This window comes from Thermobia domestica, chromosome 8 (genome assembly GCF_964235325.1).
Source record: "Thermobia domestica chromosome 8, izTheDome1.hap1.1, whole genome shotgun sequence".
Lineage (NCBI taxonomy): Eukaryota > Metazoa > Arthropoda > Insecta > Zygentoma > Lepismatidae > Thermobia > Thermobia domestica.
In genome coordinates, this window is record NC_137461.1 from 150,682,005 (window position 1) to 150,707,411 (window position 25,407).

The 25,407-nt window shown below is 34.9% G+C and overlaps 1 protein-coding gene across 1 annotated transcript in view; it reads left to right on the forward strand.

The window, feature by feature from the left end:
- The first annotated feature begins 365 nt into the window (after nucleotides 1–365).
- LOC145693282 (alpha-tocopherol transfer protein-like) overlaps nucleotides 366–25,407 on the forward strand; it is a 52,112-nt gene continuing 27,070 nt past the window's right edge. Inside the window, exons 1-4 of the mRNA XM_081769130.1 lie at nucleotides 366–469; nucleotides 11,681–11,861; nucleotides 16,486–16,577; nucleotides 19,478–19,628. Coding sequence (XP_081625256.1) covers nucleotides 11,693–11,861; nucleotides 16,486–16,577; nucleotides 19,478–19,628 — 412 coding nt within the window. The 5' untranslated portion in view covers nucleotides 366–469; nucleotides 11,681–11,692. The remainder of the gene's footprint in view (nucleotides 470–11,680; nucleotides 11,862–16,485; nucleotides 16,578–19,477; nucleotides 19,629–25,407) is intronic.

A 25,407-nucleotide genomic window follows, 5' to 3' on the forward strand; every position in this document is an offset into this window, starting at 1 on the left:
TGTCTGCAATAATTGCGACAAATAGTTGCTCGCTTTGTCTTACCTATTTGTCAGACTAATTGTAAAAGAGCTGAACATGGCAGTAATAGTAAAGAATAAAATGATATAGTTTTATTTTATTTTCTGAAAATGATTTTGTTTAAAAACGCCCCAAAAAGCAAAACGTGACCACCTCATTTTATTTCACAAGATGTCAAGGTGAAGGTTATCATTAGAAACGGGACGAATTCATTGGTCTGATAGTGTCATTCCATTAACACAATTTTGATACTTGTTAGGACATAACCCTTACAAAAAAAAAAAAAAAAGTCAAATAGAATGATTTATCGATGACATGTTCACATTTTATTTTTTTTTTACATAATATCCTCTTTCTGTAAATTTCTTTATGCGTGTTAACATTATTCGTACTAGTTAGTCCAGAAGTTAGTGTCTCCATTCAGAAGTTTCTTCACTGACATACAAACAGGTAAGATAGTGCTGTAGACTATTCAAATTTGGAATTTGTACGTATTTACAAGGTATAAATTATTAATTACAAATCTCTCATCTTTTCCACAAAAGAGTTTACATCTTTTTAATATTTGTTGCGGTTTGATAATAATTAAAAGGTCAGATTGAGTCAGAATCCGAGGCAGAAGCACGAAACTTTAAGTCAATGATTATACTATACTTCGTTTCACTCAGAGAGGATTTGCAAATCTTTTTACTTATAGCTGTATTATTAGCAATCAACACTACAATATCTTTACAAAATATACGTGTTCCCTATATTCATGTAATTCAATATATGAAGAATCCAAGGGAAAAATAAAGTTCACTTTTGGACCGAATTTTAAATTGTGTTACAATGCTGTTTCAGAGATCAAGTACTACGTTGTAATATACTGAAATATGCTACAAACATTAGTAGTTCACTAAAATATTATGATAGGAAAAAAGGCATAAGAGGAAAAACGGAGTTCCTCATAAATGGGAAAACAGAGTACGAAAGTGGACTTTTATTGTTTTTCTCCTATGTACCCTTCATATCCGTCAGGCGCGGATCCAAGACGGACTTCTGGGGCAGCGGTGGGTTGTAATACTGCTACTTAGAGCTACTTTTAAGAGCTCCAAACTCTGGAATGGGTTTTATTTAGATATATATATATAAAATAAGAAAGTTTCCTCTTCAGGGGTGGGGGCGATGGGGGCGATTGCCCCCCTGGATCCGTCACTGATATGCGTTCGGTCATTAAGTTTGGAAAATGTGTATTTAGTTCAGGTTCATTCTCTTAATTAATATTTGAATTCAAAATATAATTTCCAATTAGGATTGTCCTAACATCAATCTAGAATAATAATTCTTGAAGCATCTTCCCGATTAGGTAGACTACACCAGTGAAAATTCAACCTGGGGTACATAGTAGTAGTGGGCTAAATGATAATTCTCAGAGTTGAAAAAAAAAAGCTTGAATAGCATTAGGCTTTGCGGTTGATTATGTAACCCAACTCTGAGAATCCCAACTATTACTTCCCGAACACATATGACAACATGCACAACAGAAGGAAACGAGGGGCCAGGACGTGGGATCCCTGATCTGATCTCAGCTAGCGTCAAATGAGCTCTGTGGTGAACAAACAACTTCTGCCTGCTTTCTCTCAGAGTTCTTTTTCCTTCCCACTTTATTAATTCCACCATGTCATTCATTATCATCATCACACATTACTTTAACATCGGTGCATAATCATAGGATTAAACTCAAAACAAGCTAGTTTCGTTTCACAACGTGAAACTATGGTAGACTTCCAAACCATATGAATTTACTACTCTAACCTGAAATAGTACATCTAGAGAGTATAACTATTAGTTGCAATAGAGTAACAAGATCAAAGATACAACCTGGCAATCGGACGCTGAATCCTATTCTAAAAGCTAAATTTCAGCCATTTTATTTATTTATTTATTTATTTATTTCATAAGGACAACACAACAGGCTTAATGCCCAGTTATAGTGTCGTATACAGAATTATTTAACATACACTATTATACATACACAAATATACGTTATCTAATTATACATAAGTTATTGCATGATAATTCTTTTGAACTTGTTCTCTGACATACTAAACACATCTATTATATGAAATCTAATCATTTCATTATATGAAGCACTCATTCTCCACAGAGGAGACTTTTGTAATGTTTTTGTTCTTGCTTTTCTACAATAGAATGTCCCAGCGTTTGCTGTCCTCGTCTTACCTGTTGGAACACGTAATAATACTTCTGAAGCTAATTCTGGACAATCAATTTTACCATTTAATAATTTATGTAAGAACAACTAATCAAAAACACATCTCCTTTTTTCTAATGTTTGAAAATTAAAATTCCTTACCAAGTCTTCATAGGAGACATACTTTGGATAGAAACCGGCTTTCTTGTATGTAAGCATTTTTAAGAATTTAAATTGTATATTTTCTATTGCATCAGTGTATTTAGTGACATTTGGTGTCCAAACAATACAACAGTATTCTAATTTTGACCTCACATATGAAAAATATAACCTTATAAATGTTGATTGTTTGCAGAAATCCTGTCCTATCCTATAAATTAAACCTGGGTTTCTATATGCACTACTCGTTGTCGCATCAGTGTTGAGTAAAGGTTAATTTGCTATCAAATATAATTCCTAGATCTTTGATAGTATTTGGGGTAGACAAGGAAGTGCCACGTAAAGTATACGTAAAGTTAATTTGATTTTCTTTCCTCGTGAAAGATACAGATTTACATTTGGAAACATTCAGGACTAATTTATTCTTATCACACCACATTTGAATACTCTCTAGATCTTGCTGAAGTTTCACGCAGTCATCAATTGAACTTACTTTGGAGTACAATTTGAGATCATCGGCAAAAAGAAGAATTTGAGAAGTTTTAATACATAGAGGAATATCATTAATAACAAGAAGAAACAACAGAGGACCTAGATTAGATCCTTGAGGGACTCCTGATAGAGTATTACATTTTTCAGTAACAAATCCTTTGTATGAAACATATTGTTTTCGGTTATGCAAGTATGATACAAGATACTCCATTGCTTGTTTCGAAAAGTTCAGAGATGCTACTTTCAGTAGCAAGACATCATGATCAACGACGTCAAATGCCTTGCTAAAATCAGTATAAACGACATCTACTTGACCGCCTCTATCTAATTCCGTTACTATAAAATTTGTTAAAATTGATAAGTTTGTCGAAGTAGACCTATTTCGTAAGAAGCCGTGTTGATAAGTTGAAAGAACAGGTTCTACATGATTTAAAATTCGCGCATACAATATACTTTCAAGAATTTTTGCAAAGGGCGATAGAATAGCAATCGGCCTGAAATTTTCTATTTCTCTCTTGTTTCCAGATTTTGGTAATAGACAGACTAAACTTTCTTTCCATTTATCTGGGAAAGTGTTTGTTTTAATAGAAATATTAAATATAGTGCGAAGTGGATATTTAAATATATCACTGCAACCTTTCACAACATAAGGGGGAATGTTATCAGGACCACAAGATGCTTTTGGTTTCAACGCTCGTATAGCATTTTCTGTTTCTTCGAGTTTTATTTCATCTAATTGAAAGTTGTCTAATATATTACATTCGGTTCGATTAGCGAGAAAAGAGTCAACGTCGTATGTGGCGGGTACATTGTTGTACACTGAATGGAAATAGTGTGCAAATGCCTGTGCTATTTCACTGACATGTTGGATATCATGACCATTGTATGTAAGGGAGTTTGATGACAAATGTTGTGTTTTGCGTTTAATAAAACTCCAGATCTGGTTTGGGTCTTTCTCGATAGAGCATTCTGAGTTTAAAATAAAAGTTTTGTAGGCTAATTTTATGTCAGATTTTATTGCTTTACGCAGTCTCTCAAATTGGTCGCGATGATAAAGTATATTTGTTGATCCATTTTTCCACTTGTTATGGTGGTATGTCTTGGATTTTATTTTCTTAATTATAAGTAAACCAACATGGATAACTTCTGCTGATATGTCTTTTAAGTGGAACACATATAGAAAATATGTTGTTAATCAAAATATGTTGTTAATCATTTGATAAAATTTTGTTAATGCTATATTTACATCATCCAATTGCGAAAGGCAATCCCAGTTTACTTTAGACAGTTCTATGTACATCTTTTGGAAATCTGCTTTTCTAAAATTAAAACCGGGTTCCTTAATTTCTTTCTTAGATTTCTGCAGGTGTTGAAATGGGAAAGAGATAAGTAAAGCTGGGTGATGCCTGTCTTCATTAGTAACAAGGGAACACTCTTTTATTACGGAAACGTCATTAAGATTTGAGAGTACTAAGTCTTGGGTTCGGCCATTACTATTTTGAATGTCATTATGGGAAATTAAGTCATACAGGGACATGAAGTTATTTAAGTATTTACATTTATTTGTTGAAAGTAGGAGGTCAAAATTAGAACACGTTATTTGACTTATATTAAATTCCCCTATGCAAAGAACGGTGCTTCATATTAGAACATTACTCTCAATAAATTCATTAAAAAAAAAAATTCATATGCCGTTACAGTTGAATCCGGAGAAATGTATACGGAATGTATCCGGAGGAATTTTTCGTTTTATTAGATTTTTGCAGGTGGTGACGATGTGTTCTCTCTTCTTGTTCACCTCAACCATGGGTTGGTAGGCAACATGGACATTTTAAAATTTTTCTCTCACTTGAGAGAGCTGTTTTATACTTTGATAAGGCATGTGTTCTCTAGAGACCGTAAATTGATTGCAAACATCCACATCTCGATATCTTTTACAGTTTTTGTTCTATGGAAATTAGTATTGAAACCGGAAATAGTAAATTTCAAACACTTGTGGTTTCGATAGAGTGCTGCGGGATGTAATACTACTTCTATATTGTCTTGAGACGTTGTATAGATTGCAGAAAACCGCTTGTCGCTATCTATTACCACTTTTGTTCTTTGGTGATAAATGCTGAACGATTTTCGGTTTGAATAGAGAGTTAACGGAGAGAATAGAAACTATTCTTGGGATCTTGAAACCGATTCTAGACATCTCTTTTCGCTTTTACTCTGATTTCTGTCGATAGACAGACGGATAAGAGTTCCAACGCTTATACACAGCATGATTTGGAAGTTTAAAAGAAGAAAGTTAGAAAGTTTATTATTTTATTATTATTTATTAGTTTTTATTAGTTGGAAGTTAAAAGTAGAAAGTTTTATTATTAAGTTACGAGAACTCAACCACCTCTTAGTTTTAACTTTTTGATTAAACATCTAAAGAAATGCACATCGTGTATATTTTTTTTTAAAAAAAAATTGAATTTTAGACTTCCAAACTATGCTATGCATAAGTATGAGAATTCTTACAACAGCTATGTCCATTCATCTGGCTATAGATAGACGTCCGAGAAGTTGCCCCCCCCCTATTGAAGCACTAATGATCTCTTCTAGTGCAATCGTTAGTGCTTCGTTAGTGCTTCTTAGAAAACCAACTCCCAACATTAGTGCTTCAATAGTTTGGACGCTAGAAGCAAAAAACTTTGGGGGAGCCAACTTCACGTTAGACCCCCCCAGAAAGCACTAACGATTAAACCTAGTGCAATCGTTAGTGCATCGTTAGTGCTTCCAGAAAACACGAATATTTTCGTTAGTGCTTCACAATTAGTGTGGCTATAGCCAGTTATATGTCACGAAATTCCCATAAGGAATACATGGGGAATTTTTAATTGGCTCAAATTCCCAACAAATTCAAAAGCGCTAATGACCTCTTCTAGTGCAATCGTTAGTGCTTCGTTAGTGCTTCTTAGAAAACCAACTCCCAACATTAGTGCTTCAATAGTTTGGACGCTAGAAGCAAAAAACTTTGGGGCGGGGGGAAACTTCACGTTAGCCCCCCTTCCAGAAAGCACTAACGATTGAACCTAGTGGAATCGTTAGTGCTTCCAGAAAACACGAATAGTTTCGTTAGTGCTTCACAATTAGTGTGGCTATAGCCAGTTATATGTCACGAAATTCCCATAAGGAATACATGGGGAATTTTTAATTGGCTCAAATTCCCAACAAATTCAAAAGCGCTAATGACCTCTTCTAGTGCAATCGTTAGTGCTTCGTTAGTGCTTCTTAGAAAAACCAACTCCCAAAATTAGTGCTTTAATAGTTTGGACGCTAGAAGCAAAAAACTTTGGGAGGGCTACTTCACGTTAGCCTTCCCCAGAAAGCACTAACGATTAAACCTAGTGCAATCGTTAGTGCATCGTTAGTGCTTCCAGAAAACACGAATAGTTTCGTTAGCGCTTCACAATTAGTGTGGCTATAGCCAGTTATATGTCACGAAATTCCCATAAGGAATACATGGGGAATTTTTAATTGGCTCTAATTCCCAACAACTTCAAAAGCGCTAATGACCTCTTCTAGTGCAATCGTTAGTACTTCGTTAGTGCTTCTTCGAACACCAAACCCAACATTAGTGCTTCAAGAGTTTGAATGCTAGAAGCAAAAAAACTGTGGGGTGGGGCCAACTTCACGTTAGGCCCCCCAGAAAGCACTAACGATTAAACCTAGTGCATCATTAGTGCTTCTAGAAAACACTAATGTTTTCGTTAGTGCTTCATTATTAGTGTATATATGGCAAATTGGGTGTGACGAAAGTCACGTAAGATAAACATTGGGAATTTTTTATTGGGTCAAATTCCCACCAAATTCAAATGCGCTAACGATATCTTCTAGTGCAATCGTTAGTGCTTCTTAGAACACCAACTCCCAATATTAGTGCTTCAATAGTTTGGACGCTAGAAGCAAAAAACTTTAGGGGGCAACTTCACTTTAGCTCCCCCTCAGAAAGCACTAACGATTAAACCTAGTGCAATCGTTAGTGGATCGTTAGTGCTTCCAGAAAACACTAATGTTTTCGTTAGTGCTTCACTATTAATTTGGCTTTGGCGAATTACATGTCACGAAACGCCTGTAAGGAATACATGCGGAATTTTTCATTGGGACAAATTCCCGCCAAATTTTAAAATGCTAATGATATCTTTTAGTGCAATCGTTAGTGCTTTTTAGTGCTTCTTAGAACATCAAGTCGAAACATTAGTGCTGCAATAGTTTGGACGCTAGAAGGAAAAAAACTTTTGGAGTGCAACTTCACGTTAGTCCCCCAGGAAACACTAACGATTAAACCTGGTGCAATCGTTAGTGCATCGTTAGTGCTTCCAGAAAACACTAATGGTTTTGTTTTGCTTTACTATTAGTGTATATGTGCCCACTTATATGTCACAAAGATGTCCAAACTCACGAGGTCGGCGCTCACGAGTTCGAAACTTACGCTAACTCGACCTCAACCTCACGAAGTGAGCGTGAGATAAGGCTGGTGATGTGAGCGTGAGGTTGAGTGAGCTCTAGGTGAGACAGGTGAGGTGAGCGTGAGGTCAGACTGGTGATGTGAGCGTGAGGTCAGACTGATGATGCGAACGTGAGGTTGAGTGAGCGTGAGGTCAGGCTGGTTATTTGAGTGTGAGGTCAGGCTGGTGATGTGAGCGTGAGGTTGTGTGAGCGTTAGGACGAAATGAGTTTGTGAGTTCAGGTCGAAATTAATTTTTTGAGCGTGAGCTTGAGTGAGGTTAGGTCAAAGTGGTCACCTCTGTTTACGAAACTCCCATAAACAAAGGGGGAATATTTCACTGGGACTAATTCCCGACAAACTCAAAAGAGCTAATGATATCTTTAATACAATCTTTAGTGCTTCGTCAGTGTTCCCTAGAGCAGTGACTCTTAACACTAGTGCTGCAATAGTTTGGTCACTAAAAGCAAAAAAGTTTCATAGACAAACGTGAAGTTAGCTTCCCAGGAAGCACTGACAATCAAACCTTGTGCAATTGATAATACATTGTTGGTGGTACTAGAAAACACTAATAGTTTCGTTAGTGCTTCATTATTAGTGACGAAACTCACGTAAGAAAAACATTGGGAATTTTTCGTTGAGTTAAACTTCCGCTAAATTCAAAAGCACTAATGATCTCTTCCAGTGCAATCGTTAATACTTCTTAGAGCACGAAATCCGAACATTAATGCTTCATTAGTTTGGATGCTAGGAGTAAAAAAAAAAAAAGGACTAACTTCACGTTTGTCCTTGATTTTTTTTTTTTTTGCTTTTAGAAACCAAACTATTGCAGCACTAGTGCTAAGAGTCATTACTCTAGGAAGCACTAACGAAGCACTACAGATTGTATTAAAGAATTAGTCCCAGTGAAATATTCCCCATGTGTTTATGGGAGTTTCGTAAACAGAGGTGACCACTTTGATCTAACCTCACTCAAGCTCACGCTCAAAAAATTAATTTCGACCTGAACTCACAAACTCATTTCGACCTCACGCTCAATCACCAGCCTGACCTCACGCTCAAATAACCAGCCTGACCTCACGCTCACATAACCAGTCTGACCTCACGCTCACCTCACCAGTCTCACCTAGAGCTCATTCAACCTCACGCTCACATCACCAGCCTTATCTCACGCTCACTTCGTGAGGTTGAGGTCGAGTTAGCGTAAGTTTCGAACTCGTGAGCGCCGACCTCGTGAGTTTGGACATCTTTGTAACATATAAGTGGGCACATATACACTAATAGTAAAGCAAAAAAAACATTAGTGTTTTCTGGAAGCACTAACGATGGCACCAGGTTTAATCGTTAGTGTTTCCTGGGGGGCTAACGTGAAGTTGCACTCCAAAAGTTTTTTCCTTCTAGCGTCCAAACTATTGTAGCACTAATGTTTCGACTTGGTGTTCTAAGAAGCACTAACAAAGCACTAACGATTGCACTAAAAGATATCATTAGCGTTTTAGAATTTGGCGGGAATTTGTCCCAATGAAAAATTCCGCATGTATTCCTTACAGGCGTTTCGTGACATGTAATTAGCCAAAGCCAAATTAATAGTGAAGCACTAACGAAAACATTAGTGTTTTCTGGAAGCACTAACGATCCACTAACGATTGCACTAGGTTTAATCGTTAGTGCTTTCTGGGGGGGTAACGTGAAGTTGGCCCACCCCACAGTTTTTTTTGCTTCTAGCGTCCAAACTCTTGAAGCACTAATGTTGGGGTTTGTGTTCTAAAAAGCACTAACGAAGCACTAACAATTGCACTAGAAGAGATCATTAGCGCTTTTGAATTTGTTGGGAATTTGAGCCAATTAAAAATTCCCCATGTATTCCTTATGGGAATTTCGTGACATATAACTGGCTATAGCCACACTAATTGTGAAGCACTAACGAAACTATTCGTGTTTTCTGGAAGCACTAACGATTCCACTAGGTTTAATCGTTAGTGCTTTCTGGGGGGGCTAACGTAAAGTGGCCCCCTCAAAGTTTTTTGCTTCTAGCGTCCAAACTTTTGAAGCACTAATGTTGGGAGTTAGTGTTCTAAGAAGCACTAACGTTTGCACTGGAAGAGATCATTAGCGCTTTTGAATTTGGCGGGAATTAGAGCCAATTAAAAGTTCCCCATGTATTCCTTATGGGAATTTCGTGACATATAACTGGCCATAACCACACTAGTTGTGAAGCACTAACGAAACTATTCGTGTTTTCTGGAAGCACTAACGATGCACTAACGATTCCACTAGGTTTAATCGTTAGTGCTTTCTGGGGGGCTAACGTGAAGTTGGCCCCCCAAAGTTTTTTGCTTCTAGCGTCCAAACTTTTGAAGCACTAATGTTGGGAGTTGGTGTTCTAAGAAGCACTAACGAAGCACTAACGATTGCACTAGAAGAGATCATTAGCGCTTTTGAATTTGTTGGGAATTAGAGCCAATTAAAAATTCCCCATGTATTCCTTATGGGAATTTCGTGATATATAACTGGCCATAACCACACTAGTTGTGAAGCACTAACGAAACTTTTCGTGTTTTCTGGAAGCACTAACGATCCACTAACGATTGCACTAGGTTTAATCGTTAGTGCTTTCTGGAAGGGGGGGCTAACGTGAAGTTGGCCCCCAAAGTTTTTTACTTCTAGCGTCCAAACTTTTGAAGCACTAATGTTGGGAGTTGGTGTTCTAAGAAGCACTAACGATTGCACTAGAAGAGATCATTAGTGCTTTAATGGGGGGGGGGCAACTTCTCGGACGTTATAGATAGTCCAAAAATTATAAGAGATAGTGAGAAGCAGCTTTCTGTAATCGATTCAACGTCCTGAGAATATGTGTCATATCTTCCCTTAGCCCTCTATTCAAACCGGAAATGGCACAAATAGACAATTTCAGGTCATAATATATATCCATATAGATCGAAAACGGTAAAGGACGGCGAGAAATGGCTTTACGACATGGACTGAGATTTCCAAGAATAAGTTTCATCTCGACTTTGATCGTCTTATTCAAATAAAGAGTGATAAAAGTCTATAATTTCCGAAGTGTTAAAACGTAATTAGGTAAGGAAAAACAGTTTCTTGATATATACCGCATGGATAGGCTTCATTTCCAACTTCATTGCTATATTGCAGACGAAGACGATGAAATCTACTACCATTTTTTGGTTTTATCTTGAGCTATATAGACCGGAAACGGTATATTAGAAATGGGCTTTCTAATATAGAATTAACATTACAAGAAAAAGGTTTTTTTTTTTTTTTTAACCTAAACCAAGAATTAGTAAAACTTCCGACTTTAATATTGGTTCCTATACAGGTCCGGCTCTACCATATGTGTAACATACGTATTTACACGGGGCGGCAAAATCTGTCATAACTATATTATTTAAAATAAATATTTCTTGTTGGAAACAGATTTCATGATGATGCTAGTTAAATTAACTAAGCTGGCTTTCTATTTGAGCACTACGTTCATAAATCATGATTAGGTCGCATTAGCTTAAGGTCACATGGACAGCGCTAAAGCAAATGGTCAAACAAATCCCAGCATGAATTGCTTATTTGTTGTCAAACACACGAACTCAATTCTCGAACCGTAGGAAACACTTCTTTCATTTAGTTAGTTATCACAGTTTTGATATGAAAACTAGTCTTGTCTTTGTCACAAACAAGTTCCTTATCATTGAAGGTGGGGTTTTTGTTTTTTAATTTTGTCCCAAAGAAGTCCTTTATCATTAAAGGTGGAAACAAGTTTAAAAAAAATCAACAGATGTAGAAGGAAAACAAGAAATAGAGATAAAAGAACTAATTGCACTGGAATTTAAAACTGATATATTTAGATTGAAACTCAATATTGAATTATATGAAAAGGATTACTATCTTTCTTCTGCAGGTGTGTTTGTTCTATCTTTCATTAATATTGATACCAATGATGTTCGAGAGGACAACGAAGTCTCTGTAACAACTTAATAAGTTCATCTTAATTTTAATTAAGTGCAGTACTGAGAGAAAAATTTCCAATATTCACATTTTCTTGGGGAAAATTGTACTAATTACTCTTGCTGTTATTGTCTTAGAGACTTCTATGAGTTCGTATCCCGAAATATTGTTCGTAAGTCGAGATAAAAATTGTTCACAAAACTTGTTCGTAAACCGAATTTTCTCAAATCAAATGGTTCGTAAACTATGTGTTCACTGTACCACAAAAATACACGACAAAATTATAATAATATTGTTTGATTTTTGCAATATATATCTGCTTAGGATGCTTTGCGGGGGCCACGTTTGCTCTACTTAAATGTTTCTGTTTTATTAGGTTTTCCTGAACATGGCGAAAGTGGAAACTGAGATTCGTCCTGTAGTCAATGGCTTTAACAATGTTCAACCATCTGTCGATGATGATGACGACCACGAAGAGAGTTCTGACACTGACGATGACTGGCGACATGACGAAAAAATTCAGGAAGAATTGGAGAACCTCCGAGAGCTCATAGAAGGTATGAAAATTTCTTTCTTCTTTAATTTATTCAATAAAAATGAATATAGTTTTGTTCGTGAGCGCATCACGGCGGAACATCTGATACCAACAAAGATGAAATTGAATCTGACTCAATCTGGATTTCTATCTTTGATTATGCTGCATATAGTAAAAGGATTAGCCGCATGGACGTCGATCATGACGGAACCAAAAGGACCCGGATCTCCCTGAAGTTTACTTGGGCCTATTATTTTGCTCTGACAAAAAGTCCTCATTGATATCTTGTTATATTATATCTGAAAAATCTGAATGAGCCCTCACCCCGAAAAAAAGTTATACAAATAGGCATCACTAGTTAGCAGGGATTCAAAATTTAAGAAAGAAAAAAAAAATCATCATTCTACTTATTATTTAATTAATAAGTACATTTAAATATTATTATTTTTCATAGCTACATATCATTAAACATTTTTCATTGTTTCTTAAGTACACTTTTAACATAAATCACACAATACAAGCGAGAAAACGGAGAGTAAGAAGGAAAACTTGGCATGCTATGTCCAACAGTGACTACCTGTAGAACAATAGAGGAAAAAGAAGTGACATGGATCAGAAGAAAGAGAATGACAGCGTTTAGGGTAGAGAAAGTAGTACAGGTTCATAATAATTGATGATTAGACGTGCAAAGTAGTAAACATAGTATATTAGCGGCCATGGCTAAAAATGGAAAGGTAGGGGGACGCATGACGTCACCCCGTCCTTGTTAACTGTCTTTGCCCATTGTAACATTTTAGAAAGTGGAGGGGACGCCATAGATATCTTTTGGAAGTGGGGGGACGACATCTCTCTGCGTTCGTTCCCCCTCACTTTTACCCCTGTTAACGGCTATAAACAATGACAATACTAATGCAATTTCACAATTAAATTAAAATGCGTGTTTCAAGGGTTTTAAAGTTTTCGCAAAAAGCGCACACTTTCAAATGAATTTTTTAACATACTTAAAATTGGGTATTGAGTATTTACCATTTTAATTTGATTGAAATATGCATCCTAGGAGAGGATTATACATATTTCAAATATTTATCATATACTTCTAAGCCTATTTCATTTCCATGCAAAGAATGCATGTTCATCCTAAAGTTGGAAAGAGGTTTCATATATATAGTGTTCGTGATACACTGAACACTATAACACTACTCGGTTTCGTTTATACGTGACCGTAAGAGAAGGAAAGAAACCAAGCTTTTGAATTAAATAATAGAACAGAGACGTACCCAGAGGGTGGGGCCTGGGTGCTCAGACCCCCGCCCCCAAAATCCCGACTTTTCTCATAAATTTAGTTTAAGTATGTGGTTATTCTACAAATTTTAATGCAATTTATCCTCATATGTGCCTGTAACAGGGTATGGGTCATAGGCGGCGCCACAATGGGTGCAGTGAGTCCAGCTGCACCCACATTAACTTCGATTTTCAGATTTCCTACAATAATCCTTTCTATTTTGTATATTTCTTGTTTCTTATGTTTGGATATATTTGAGTGACTTCCTAAGTCTCTCACAAGTTACTTGCTGTCATACCGTGATTTTCTAAGTTTTTTTTTTTTTTTTTTTTTTTTTTTTTTTTGAGTAAAACTTGGTGATTATTTTTGAGATCTTAAGGCTCAATAGTGCAGAGCATTCTGGCAACAAATTAGGATGTTTTGTTACATCCTAGCCTGCACCCACATTACCAAAATCCTGGCGCCGCCTATGGTATGGGTAATCTTCATTAAATTTTAGCTAAATCTCGATTTATTGCCCGGTCGAAGTTAACTCTCTATAACCACCAATTCCTTCATTTTCAGAGGCAAAAGAAAGAAAAAAATCCGAGAGAAACTAAAATGGCAATAAGAGTCATGAACGTCATATTAATTTATGAATGAATCATGTAAAAGCACTAATAACATATTACTCTTTACCACAACACAATACGACTCCAAGTTGCTTGATTAGTTCCTAGTATTGGAGTTCAGCGTCGCTTTAACCAATGAGGCTGTATGCAACATGGATCTACAGTTTAACGTGGAATCCTAACGACTTGATCTCTCACCTGGCACAGAACCTGGGTCTCCTGCGACAAAGATGCATACACTAACACATTTAACCTTACGAAGACAGACGTAATTATGATATAGATATATTTCTTCTTTGCTTTAAATTCAATTTTTTTTAAACTAAACTCCTAGGTGTTTTAAATAAACTCTTACAAAATTTCAATATCATTATTAAAATTGTGTATTACTCTTGTAATAATTTGATAGACCAGTTGATTTTTTTTCTGTTGAAGCACTTTGTCGATTACTTGTTTTACTTCGAGAGACGATAGGAACGAACAAAGTATGCTGATTGTGAAAAAAGGAATTGAATTTGAGATTTGAGAGTGATTTTTCGATTTCTATTCGTCCGTCTGTTCTGATGTGCATATACTTAACTAGATATCGTACCGTACTATATAATATGCCATGAATCATTTCTCACGTTTATATATACTGTACATATTTTTATATAACAGACACACACACAAAGAGTAATTTACTTTTGAGGATAAGTTTTCTTTGAACAATGTTTTCCAAAAATGCCTCTTATAATTTTGTTCATATTTCGTAAATAAATATTTTCGTAATAACTACAGCGCATGATTGAACGTAAGAAGTGGAAGTGAGAAGGTTTAGTGCGGGAACTAATACATTTTATTTCCATTGCTATCGATAAATAAATAAATAAATAAATAAGTCCACTCATCATCTGCTACTTGCTGCTGATCTTCCCAAAGAGGAGACGAGCCTTAAAGATATCTTTAAAGCAAGAGCAGTCCAGTAACATTTTATTGGGTCATGTTTACCCATTATAATGTTTTCTGTGCTACAAAAAAGCGAAAACATGTAAACAATTGTAATTCGAGTAAATAACCTTATATAATTAAACGAGGTCATTAGATAGTGATTCCAAAGAGCTCAAATTCAAAGTTCAACTAAGATATATTTTTTTTATTAAGCTGAAAGGTGTCAAGATCAAAATTTTAAAAAAAATGGGTTAAAATAGAAGTTTATTGAAGCATGCGTTGATTAAGATATTTTTGGAGTTTATATATTTTCTAGTTATGATATATACATTACATACTTTCCTTAGACTACACTGAGAAAAATCCTATCTCCGGATAGCGGTATATTGTACAAATATACGGAATCCTCTTCCTTACTACAGAAATAAGTACGGAGCATACGTTATCCGAATGCTACATAGGCACTGCCCTTAGATGTTACATCATGCCGATACAGGATGTCAGGATGTCTGATATCTAACAGTCTTCCTTATATTACATACATATATGTATGTTTCCTTCGTCAGCTATGTGTTACATAGGCCTACGTCCATTTATATGGGAGATCCTGACCGCCTATACTGTTTCATACGGAAACTAAGTACAGATGGAACACTTATACAGAAAGTATTATAAAACATGCGTTTTCAGTTATACGTTTACTGTACGTTAAGTCCAAAAACCACAGGATTTACAAATGTAACATGATTTTACGTACGCCACATACATTTTTTTCAGTGTAAAACTAACGAAATAGACTCAAATTCATGTGTAATTACACGTGATTCATTCAACTACTATAAACAAGCTACTGTATTTGGTTTTCCACCCAATGAAATCAACGTACCTGTACGGCACCGGATTTCATTACGGTAAAACGGCTGAACCTTTGACATGAACTTTTGGACATAGTTAGTATTTCGTTCGAAGTGGATTTCTAGCATGTCATTTTAATTAAAATGTGTATTCTAAAGAAGGATTACTTACAAGCATCTCAAGTTAGGAGGACTAATTTTACTGCAGAAGCAAGTGGTCTTCGTGGTGGACAAACACTGTGCTCGTGGATTTTCTTGGAGTTTTCCCGTTTCCTTCCACTTTATTCATTTCACCATTGCATTCTTTTCTCATCACCGTCTCCTTTAGCCTAGCCGGCATAACTGTTGGACGTAAAACTGAAATATTTCGTTTCTTTTTCTAGCATAGAAACATCTCATTAAAAATAAGTGGACACGTGTCACACTATTTTAGAAAATTCTGACTCTAAAAGGGAGAACTGGGATGTCGTCTTTTTACGAGAAACCGACTGAGCTTTTTTAAATGATTTTTTGAACATAACACCGGTCTAGCTATACTTTTATATTTTTATTTGATTGAAATTCATATCCTAAGGAAAGAAAATTGTTTAAATACACTCTTCAAACATTTTCCAGAAAACTTAATATTTCCGTGCGAAGAATATGCATTTCGGTTAGTATTATGATAGGTCACTGGTATTGTGGTCACTGGTTTTAACACTTGGCGTTTCTTAAATCAATTGTGGAGACGGTTGAAAAATCGAGATGTATCCTCTTCTAAATAGTTTTTTTAGAAGATTTGTGAAGCACAGTGGTTCAATGGTCCTTTGATGCGAAGGGTATCTGACCTTATCCCGAAGCACGCGAATATGCGATGAAAGGCATGATACTTGTGAGCTTTTTTCACAGTTCACGTACAATTGTTATATATATCAAATGAGTTTATTCTGACACTATTGGTGCTTTTACATAAAATTTGATTTGTTTCAGGTGAAGACAATTTTAAAGTTGGAATGGATGACAGATTTCTTATGAAATTCTTGTGGAATTGTCATTACAGCTCTGAAATATCATTTCATAGAGTAAGTATATTATCTTTATATTTACAAAGAGTGCTCAAAAAGTTTTGCACAATGACCATTTTTTTTTTTTTTTTTTTTTTTTGTTAGTAGCACTAGGACCATGACATTTTGTGTGTATGTACGTGAGTCCTTTATGTACTGACCATGTTACTCAATGTATCTTTCGTCCTGCTATGACACAATTAGAACACCGTTCTTTCCATGTCATAAATGTACTTCGTTAAAACTTCGGACGCTGACTTTTACACCATTGTTTCAAATACACAGTGAGTTCTTGTCATTGGGAAACTATCTTCCACGAAGGTGAATCTTCATACGACCAAACAGAAATAAATCGTATGGGGTCAGGTCCAGACTATAGGGAGATTTAGGGACCACTTTCCATCCCATACTTCTGATTTCTGTCAGCTAAAGACTGTATTAATGTTAGAACACTATCTACAGATAATCCAGTCGCTTCAACAAGCTGCCGTGTGGTTACATACCTGTCATTCCAGATGAGTTGATCTATGTGGTCTTTATTAGCGTTGTTCACTGCACTTGATAGTCTGCCGGACCGTAGTTGGTTCAGCAGACTGAAATCACCACTGTGAAACCTTTGTACTCATGGCTGGATATTACTGTGGTCCAATGTCTCATCCCCATATACATGAAGCAACTTGAGTAGAATGGATATGGCTGAGTGATCGCTGGTCGTACCGGAATTCAGTGGCTGACTGTTGGCGAGTGCGTCTTTCTACTTCCTTTTCCATTGTGGGCATATCTGTAAATAGATGAAGAAAATTTGTTATACAACTTCAGCATAAAGAACCAAGTACATGCACAAAAAAGTATGGCTTTAGTGCTATTCAGATAAAGGTTATGGCCATTGTGAAAAAATGTTTGAACGTCCTTCGTACGTTGTTTCTTTTCCAGTTACGTAATATTACGTTTCCAATAAGTTTTATTATTATTATTATTATTATTATTATTATTATTATTATTATTATTATTATTATTATTATTATTATTATTATTATTAGTAGTAGTAGTAGTAGTAGTAGTAGTAGTAGTAGTAGTAGTAGTAGTAGTAGTAATTGAAGTAAAATTAAACCTTAATATGAACTGACTATTTTATTTGTCAACAAATTAATTTGACGTACTATTATTAACAGAAAAAAAGAACTAGGTTCCATCTTATGACTATTGAATTTCGTCTCTAGTACGTAAGAAGCTTACTGTATCAAAGCAAAAGAAGAGGTAAATTTAATTGGTATGAAATCTAGCATTTCATTTGAAATTTCAATAAACTTGAAAATGAAATTTAGTTTTTATATTTAGTTATAGTAAAGGAAAAATAACTGGTCCGGAAATTTTAGGCATCAAATTGTTTCGACTTGATAGTTATTAGTTAAGTCAATGTTTCATATGGAGTCCAGATTATTAGGCTAATGAAGTTTAGTATGGTTGTAGTGTGTTTCTTGTTGAAGGCAATCTCTGCCTGATGTATACGGCTTACCATTTCGGCTTTGATTCTTCCATTTGATGTTATTTTGCGTCCAAGATGGATAAAGGAGTTTACACTCTCAAATCGGTCTTCTCCCTACTTTCAGTTAGCAGTTGTGTCAAGTTTTCTTATTACAAGAAAGTTTACTTGTTTATTCTCATTTTTTATTATGCAGACCCGTAAAGAAATTGACAAGAAACAAATAACCGTTTCTTATAACACGAATACTCTATACAAACAAGTAAATGTTTGCTATAATAAGAAACATTGAGAATAAAAAAGTTACCGTTTCTTATAATAAGAAAATTGAAAATGAACAAATAAATCGTTTTCAGAATAAGAAAATTGAAAACAAAAACTAGTAAACCTTCTTATAATAGGAAAATTTAAATTAAAAAAAAACGTTTATTTTTGTTTATTTTCATTTTTTTATATAAGAAAACTTTACTGGTTTGTTCTCAATTGTTTTTATTGTGAGAAATGTTAACTAGTGTCAATTAGGTATTTTTTAAATAAGAAATATTAATTTGTTTGCTTCAATTTTCTTCTTACAAGAAACGTTTACTTGTTTACTTCAATTATCTTTTATGAAACATTTGCTAGTTTGTTTAAAAATTTCTATTTACAATAAACATTTATCTGATTACTCTTAATTTTCTTATTATAATAAATATCTTTTTGTTTGTTTTCAATTTTCTTCTCAAAAAAAGTTTGCTTGTTTTGATAACTTTCTTATTAAAACCCTGTACTTATGTTTTTCAACTCTCTTATTATAAAAACACGTTTATTTGTTTTTCTTCAATTTTCTTATTATAAAACCCTTTGATTATTTGTTTTCAATTTTCTTAATATGAAAAGACGTTTACTTGTTTGTTCTCATTTTTTAATTAATAAGAGAAGTTTATTTATTTGTTTCTAATCTTCTTATTATGAAAGCCGTTAGTTAGCCTGATTCTTTTCAATTGTGTTATGATATGAAATGTTTACTTATTTGTTTTCAATATTCGTATTATGATAACCATTTACTAGCTATCAATTTTTTATTATCTTAATCGTTTACATGTTTGTTGTAACTTTTATCGTAACAAACGTTCACTTGTTAGTTTTATATTTTAATGTTACTTGTTTCTTTTCCTTTTTTATTATATGAAACGTTTAGTTGATTGTTAAACGTTTACTAACTTGTTTCCAATTTTTAATTATATAATAAATGGTTACTTACTTTTAATTTTACTGTTTAAATTAATGTTTCCTTATTTGTTTTCATATTTGTAGTTAAAATAAACGGTTGCTTCTTTTTGTTTCAATTTTTTTATTACAATAAAGGTTTACATATTTGTTTCGTTTATTTATTATAATAAACGTTAACTTGTCTGTTCTCAATTTTCTCATTAAAATCAATGTTTACTTTTAGATGAAGAGATACTACAAGATGAGGTCCGACTTCCCGGAGTACCTATGTAATACCAACCCTGCCGATTACATGCATTTGATCAGAATGAACATAATGAAACTTCTCAAGGTTAGAGACAAGCGAGGCAGGTTGATTGGGATATATAAGCAAGGTAAGAGATAACTTATTCTGACAAATGGAAATAGAGAAATGTGCAATAACGTAAGCAAGGATAATGCTGAACAGTAGTGCATTTAACAATGTTCACGAAAATCAAATAAATATGAAGAATGTCAAGAAATGAACTTAGAAAGCTTCAGAAACACTGGGAAATTAGTAACTTTCATGTATAATAAAACATTGCTTATTTGAAATCATGAGAAAGCATGTTGTAATATGACACATCCTTCAATAACTCAGTTTAAGGTAAATAGTTGTACTAGGCAGATAAAAGTGGATCTCAAGAGGTCCGTCCCTCTTTCCTATCTTTGCCCATTGTAATTTTTTAGGAAGTGGGAGGACGCCATAGATATTTTATGGAAGTGGGACGACGACGTCAAAATTTAAAGAACAAGAGAATACATTTTATTAAATAGTTCTGTAGAATCTTGGCTGAGAAAAGTTATAATATGAAAAGAAATGAGTGTTTTTCTAGGTAAGAGTCAACAATTTGTGACTGTCTTTCAAGTCAGTGTCCCATTTCTCAGACCAATTCTAGGCAAAATACTTGTGCTAGAATTGTACTTACATGTACATTCTTCAATTGAACCTTAGACGGACGAATATATATATGTGACTACCATTCTAGTACAAGTATTTTGCCTAGAATTGGCCTGAGAAATGTGACACTGACTTGAAAAACAGTTACAAATTGTTGACTCTTACCTAGAAAAACACTCATTTCTTTTCATATAATAACTTTTCTTATAATATTTTGTCTAGAATTGATCTCAGGAATGTAATAGTTTACGGGTCTAGCAACATATCGCTGACCTTTGCCTAGAAAAGCACTTATGAAAGGGTGGGTGTTCATTGGTGCTTAAAGTACCTTACATGATTAACGCACTTAGAAAAATACGCATCACTTATATACTCTACATTCTGTCTTCCTTCTTTGTCGATTGCTGATCCATTTCTTGGATGAAAATCGACAGATTTGATTTTGTAATCGAAACAAGTTGATTCTCCTTAAATTTATAAGAGTGAATTTCCAAAGATACTGAAGGGTTTCTTCCGAGTTCTCGTGCAGTGTTGCTAATTTAGCGCTTTCTAGAGTTTTCAAACATTCATGCTCCAGTTTTCATCATTTAGTACCACAGAGCAAATCTGGAGTTTTGATAACCCATCTGACACGAAATCTAGTGGAATGGGATTTCACTTATTTCACATATAAATCAGAAACTTAATAGTAATACGTACGAAAATATAGGCTAAAGATGTTGAGAACCCTTAACCAACGCTGAAAAATAAGGACGATAAATTTATATATTCATAGCTTTGTTTTTCTTTTTTCTTAATCTCTTTTCATCAGTTTCGCCAATTGCTTTAGAAAGTTGACACTAAATATGTCATAAGCAGCACTAACTAGGGAACCTATCCGAGTGTAACTCTGACTTCGAGTCGAGACTATGGCCGTTGGATACCTTGTCCCAAAAGAACATAACACAAAAAGGGATACATCTTCGATCTCAACCGTTGCGGAGATATAAGCGTGAAAAGTTAGAAATTGAGCTCCATACTATACATTACAAAGTCAGATTCCGGGTCAGATTTTTCGGAAACGGTCGGGTAAGGAAACTCAACGAATACATATCAAATTAGTGTGGGGAGACCAGCACTTTTGAATGAAAAATTTGTGTCCCCGGGGCACACGCAGGGTCCCAGGCGGGGTCCAACTCAAAATTTGCAAATGGAATCGGCGGTCAAGTAGCATATTGTATGAAAGCTATTGTTAAATAAAAGAACATAGAAAAAATCCCAACTCTCTACAATAACCCTGTGCAAACGGGCAACTGGTCAAAATGTCAATACAACCTACATAAGAAAATCTATGGTCATGCTTCTAAATCCGTTAAGTTGCGACAATAACAAAACAGAAAAACACGTTTAAAAGTGCAAGGTATTGAAGTAAAGCAAATTACTGCAGAGTCTCTCACAGAGTCGCACAACGGACCTTATCCAAGTATAAGTGTGACTTCGAATGACCAATGGACCATAGAATGACCATGACCATTGGATTTCGTGTTCTAGAAGAGAGAGGAACATTGTCAATCGCAACCGTCGTGGAGGGTAAGAAGTTCAAAAGGCAACGGTATATGCTTCGCGAATCGGGACCCCAAACTCGCATATTGCACCATAAAATTTCTATCGGGGGATTTGAAAAATAGTGAACGTACCAGAACAGCGTGAACGTACCAGAAGGTAGCGTTTCATAGAATATTGGCACACAAAATACCCTGTAACAATACAATATTGATTTGCAGCAATATGCAATTTATTGGAAGAATATGTGAATGAAATATAAGTAAACAAAACTATGTCCAAAGAAAATAGATATACAACTTCGCATATACGCGTTGGTATATTTACAGAATGTTACTTCAATAAAGATGTGTTGGCTCGTCTCCCACCCCACTTGGTTATCGTTTTCTTTCCCGAGTTACAAATATCAAACTGGTTTCCAACTTTATATTTTAACGAAATATTATTCTTGACCATTCCCCATAGCCCTAGAAAAGCACCCTCCGATATAATTTATTTCTGCACCATTATTCCAGTTTTCTCCAACCCCACTTCTCTCCAAGTTTCTTCACAGTTTCAATGACACTCCTTTTCGTCTTTACCATCATGTTTCTAGTTCAGCAAATTCCCCGATAGAAATTCCATGGTGTAATCTGCGAATTCGGGGTCCCGATTCGCGAAGCATATACCGTTGCCTTTCGAATTTCTCACCTTCCACGACGGTTGCGATTGAAAATGTATCCTCTCTCTTCTAGGACACGAAATCCAATGGTCATGGTCTGCAGCAATTTGCTTTACTTCTATACCTTGCACTTTTAAACGTGTTTTTCTGTTTTGTTATTGTCGCAACTTAACGGATTTAGAAGCATGACCATAGATTTTCTTATGTAGGTTGTATTGACATTTTGACCAGTTGCCCGTTTGCACAGGGTTATTGTAGAGAGTTGGGATTTTTTCTATGTTCTTTTATTTAACAATAGCTTTCATACAATATACTACTTGACCCCCTGTTCCATTCGCAAATTTTGAGTTGGACTCCGCCTGGGACCCTGCGTGTGCCCCGGGAACATAAATTTTTCATTCAAAAGTGCTGGTCTCCCCACACTAATTTGATATGTATTCGTTGAGTTTCCTTACCCAACCGTTTCCGAAAAATCTGACCCGGAATCTGATTTTGTAATGTATAGTATGGAGCTCAATTTCTAACTTTTCACGCTTATATCTTCGCAACAGTTGAGATCGAAGATGTATCCCTTTTTGTGTTATGTTCTTTTGGGACAAAGTATCCAACGGCCATAGTCTCGACTCGAAGTCAGAGTTACACTTGGATAGGTTCCCTATTAAGTCAACCCCCTAATGAGATTTTGCTATCTTATGGAGTTGCACTAAGCGGTGGTAAACTTCACTTAGTAAGGGTGCCTTATAGTCCCACATCGTACATATTTACGTCATTATAAAAATCAATTTGTTTGCAATCATGTTGCATTGTTCGCAACTATAATACATAACTTTTAAGGTAAACTTTGATAATATTACATATAACTTCGTCAGTGTTCTCAGTTGAAGATCTGAGTTGAAAAACGTCCGAAGTCCGAAGTCCGCAGTCCATCGGTTAAATAGAGTCTATGTAAGCTTCAGCCGATTAAATTTCTCTTTTTGGAATTATTGATTACTTCTATTAATGTAATTTCGTAATTTCTAAATTACGCTCAAATTTTGTGTGAAATTGCATTCTGAACGAAATAAGCTAGAATATAAAATTCTAAATAAATTTTATCTGCGAAGGGACAGAAATTTAATTGTAGAAATTATTATTATTAGGATAAATTACTCGCATACTAGTATATATTACCCGCTTTCATGGGTTGAAATAAATAATTTAAATGCACATCTGTGTATCGCATGTATTTTATTATTTACTGCAGCAAGCATGTTTACACAGTTTTTGTCAATGTTTGGGAACGTTATGACACAGAAACAATCTTTTCCCTTGGTTGTAAATTAAGTGTGATTCGTGTTCTAGAACTGGAGAAATAACTTTTTTTTTTCGTAATTCAATTAGTGTCACTGTTCATCTCGGCGACCTTAAGAAATATAGATTCAACACTAATATATATTTCCCCCTCACCCATGTTGCGGGCCATGGCATCGGAAGTGTCACCGTTCATCTCAGCGATCCCCAAAAATGTGGCTTCAACACTAATATCGGTCATTTTCGATCATTTTTAAATATGTCTTTCTCCCCCTCACCCAAGTTGTGGGCTTGAATTCGAATTTAAACGGGATCGAAAGTATCACTGTTTATCTAAGCGACCCACAAAACTATAAATTCCACACTAATAGTGGTCATTTTCGGTCATTTTTATATACCTCTTTCTCCCTTTTCCCCAAGTGGTGGGGCTGATTTTGGATTTAAACTGAATCGGAAATGTCACTGTTCATCTAAATGATTCCCAAAACTATGAATTAGACGTTAATATTTAGTGTTGTAAATAGAAAGAAAAACGTTCGTATTTTTTTCAGAAATGTACGTTTTTTTAGAAAAAAAACATTGCCTCTCGTTTTTTTTCTAAATTTCGTTTTTTTTTTTCAAATAGTCATTTGTAATGCAACTTACGTCTATTTAAGTATGAAATATTTTTATGTAGGTGTAATCACCGTAAAATACAACATAAATTAAACGCTAGATACTAATACGCTACAAATATTTTACAATTTACATGAATACCATACCTATTAACAATTCGGGTTTCAGCAGTTTTCATCAATATCAACTAAGAAATAAAAGTAGAAATGAAATTTTGTTTTTTCGTAAAAGCAGGCCTTCAATATGTACGAAAATAATGTCACAAACAGTATAAAATTCAAATAACTTGTGTAAAGATAAAAACTAATACTAATTTTCCTAATAGTATTTTTCTAAATATCATATATAAGTAATTTCTCGACTAGGTATATATGATATGCAGAGGCGGCTCCACCATACCTGTAACACGTGCATTTGCATGGAGCGGCAAGTTTGGAGGGTCCGGCAAAATCTGTTATAAGTAGAGACCGGATGTTTAGGCATTAAAAACTTGAAAAATAGGCAGGCAAATAGGCACTAACTAAGATATCGGGATATTATTCTTGCCAAATATGGCTGGACCATAGTTTATCATATTAATTTCTTTTTCTTCTGGTGTCGAATTTCCTTCTCAAATTTCACCCGTCAAAAATTCGATAATTTTCTAATTTCGAATTTCCTTTACTCCTTTTTTCCCGGTAGCTTCCTTCGTTGTAGAAAGTCCTCCTTAAGACTTACCAGATAGATACCTCGGATGGATACCTAACTGTTGACATCAATTGGACGGGCCTGCGCGTAGTGTTGCCAATTAGGGAAATTAAAATTTCCCTAAATTTGGGCAAAAAATTCGAGATTTTTGTTTATAAATTCGTACCTATACGTCCGAAAATTATCTGTTTTATTTCTATTATTTCCCTCTTGTTGGCTACATCGGAACAAACGTATCAGTATCTGGAAGTCTCGTCTTCTTCCTACACGACGCACTATAGAAAGTTCTAATAGGATAATTAGGGGAAGTAAAGTAGAGGTTTACAGTAGACCTTGTTCTCTAATTGGAAAGATAACTGTGATTTTTTAAGGTAGAATGAGATATTTTTATTGACATGCTTACTTTATTAGATATCGTCACAATACTTGTAGGATA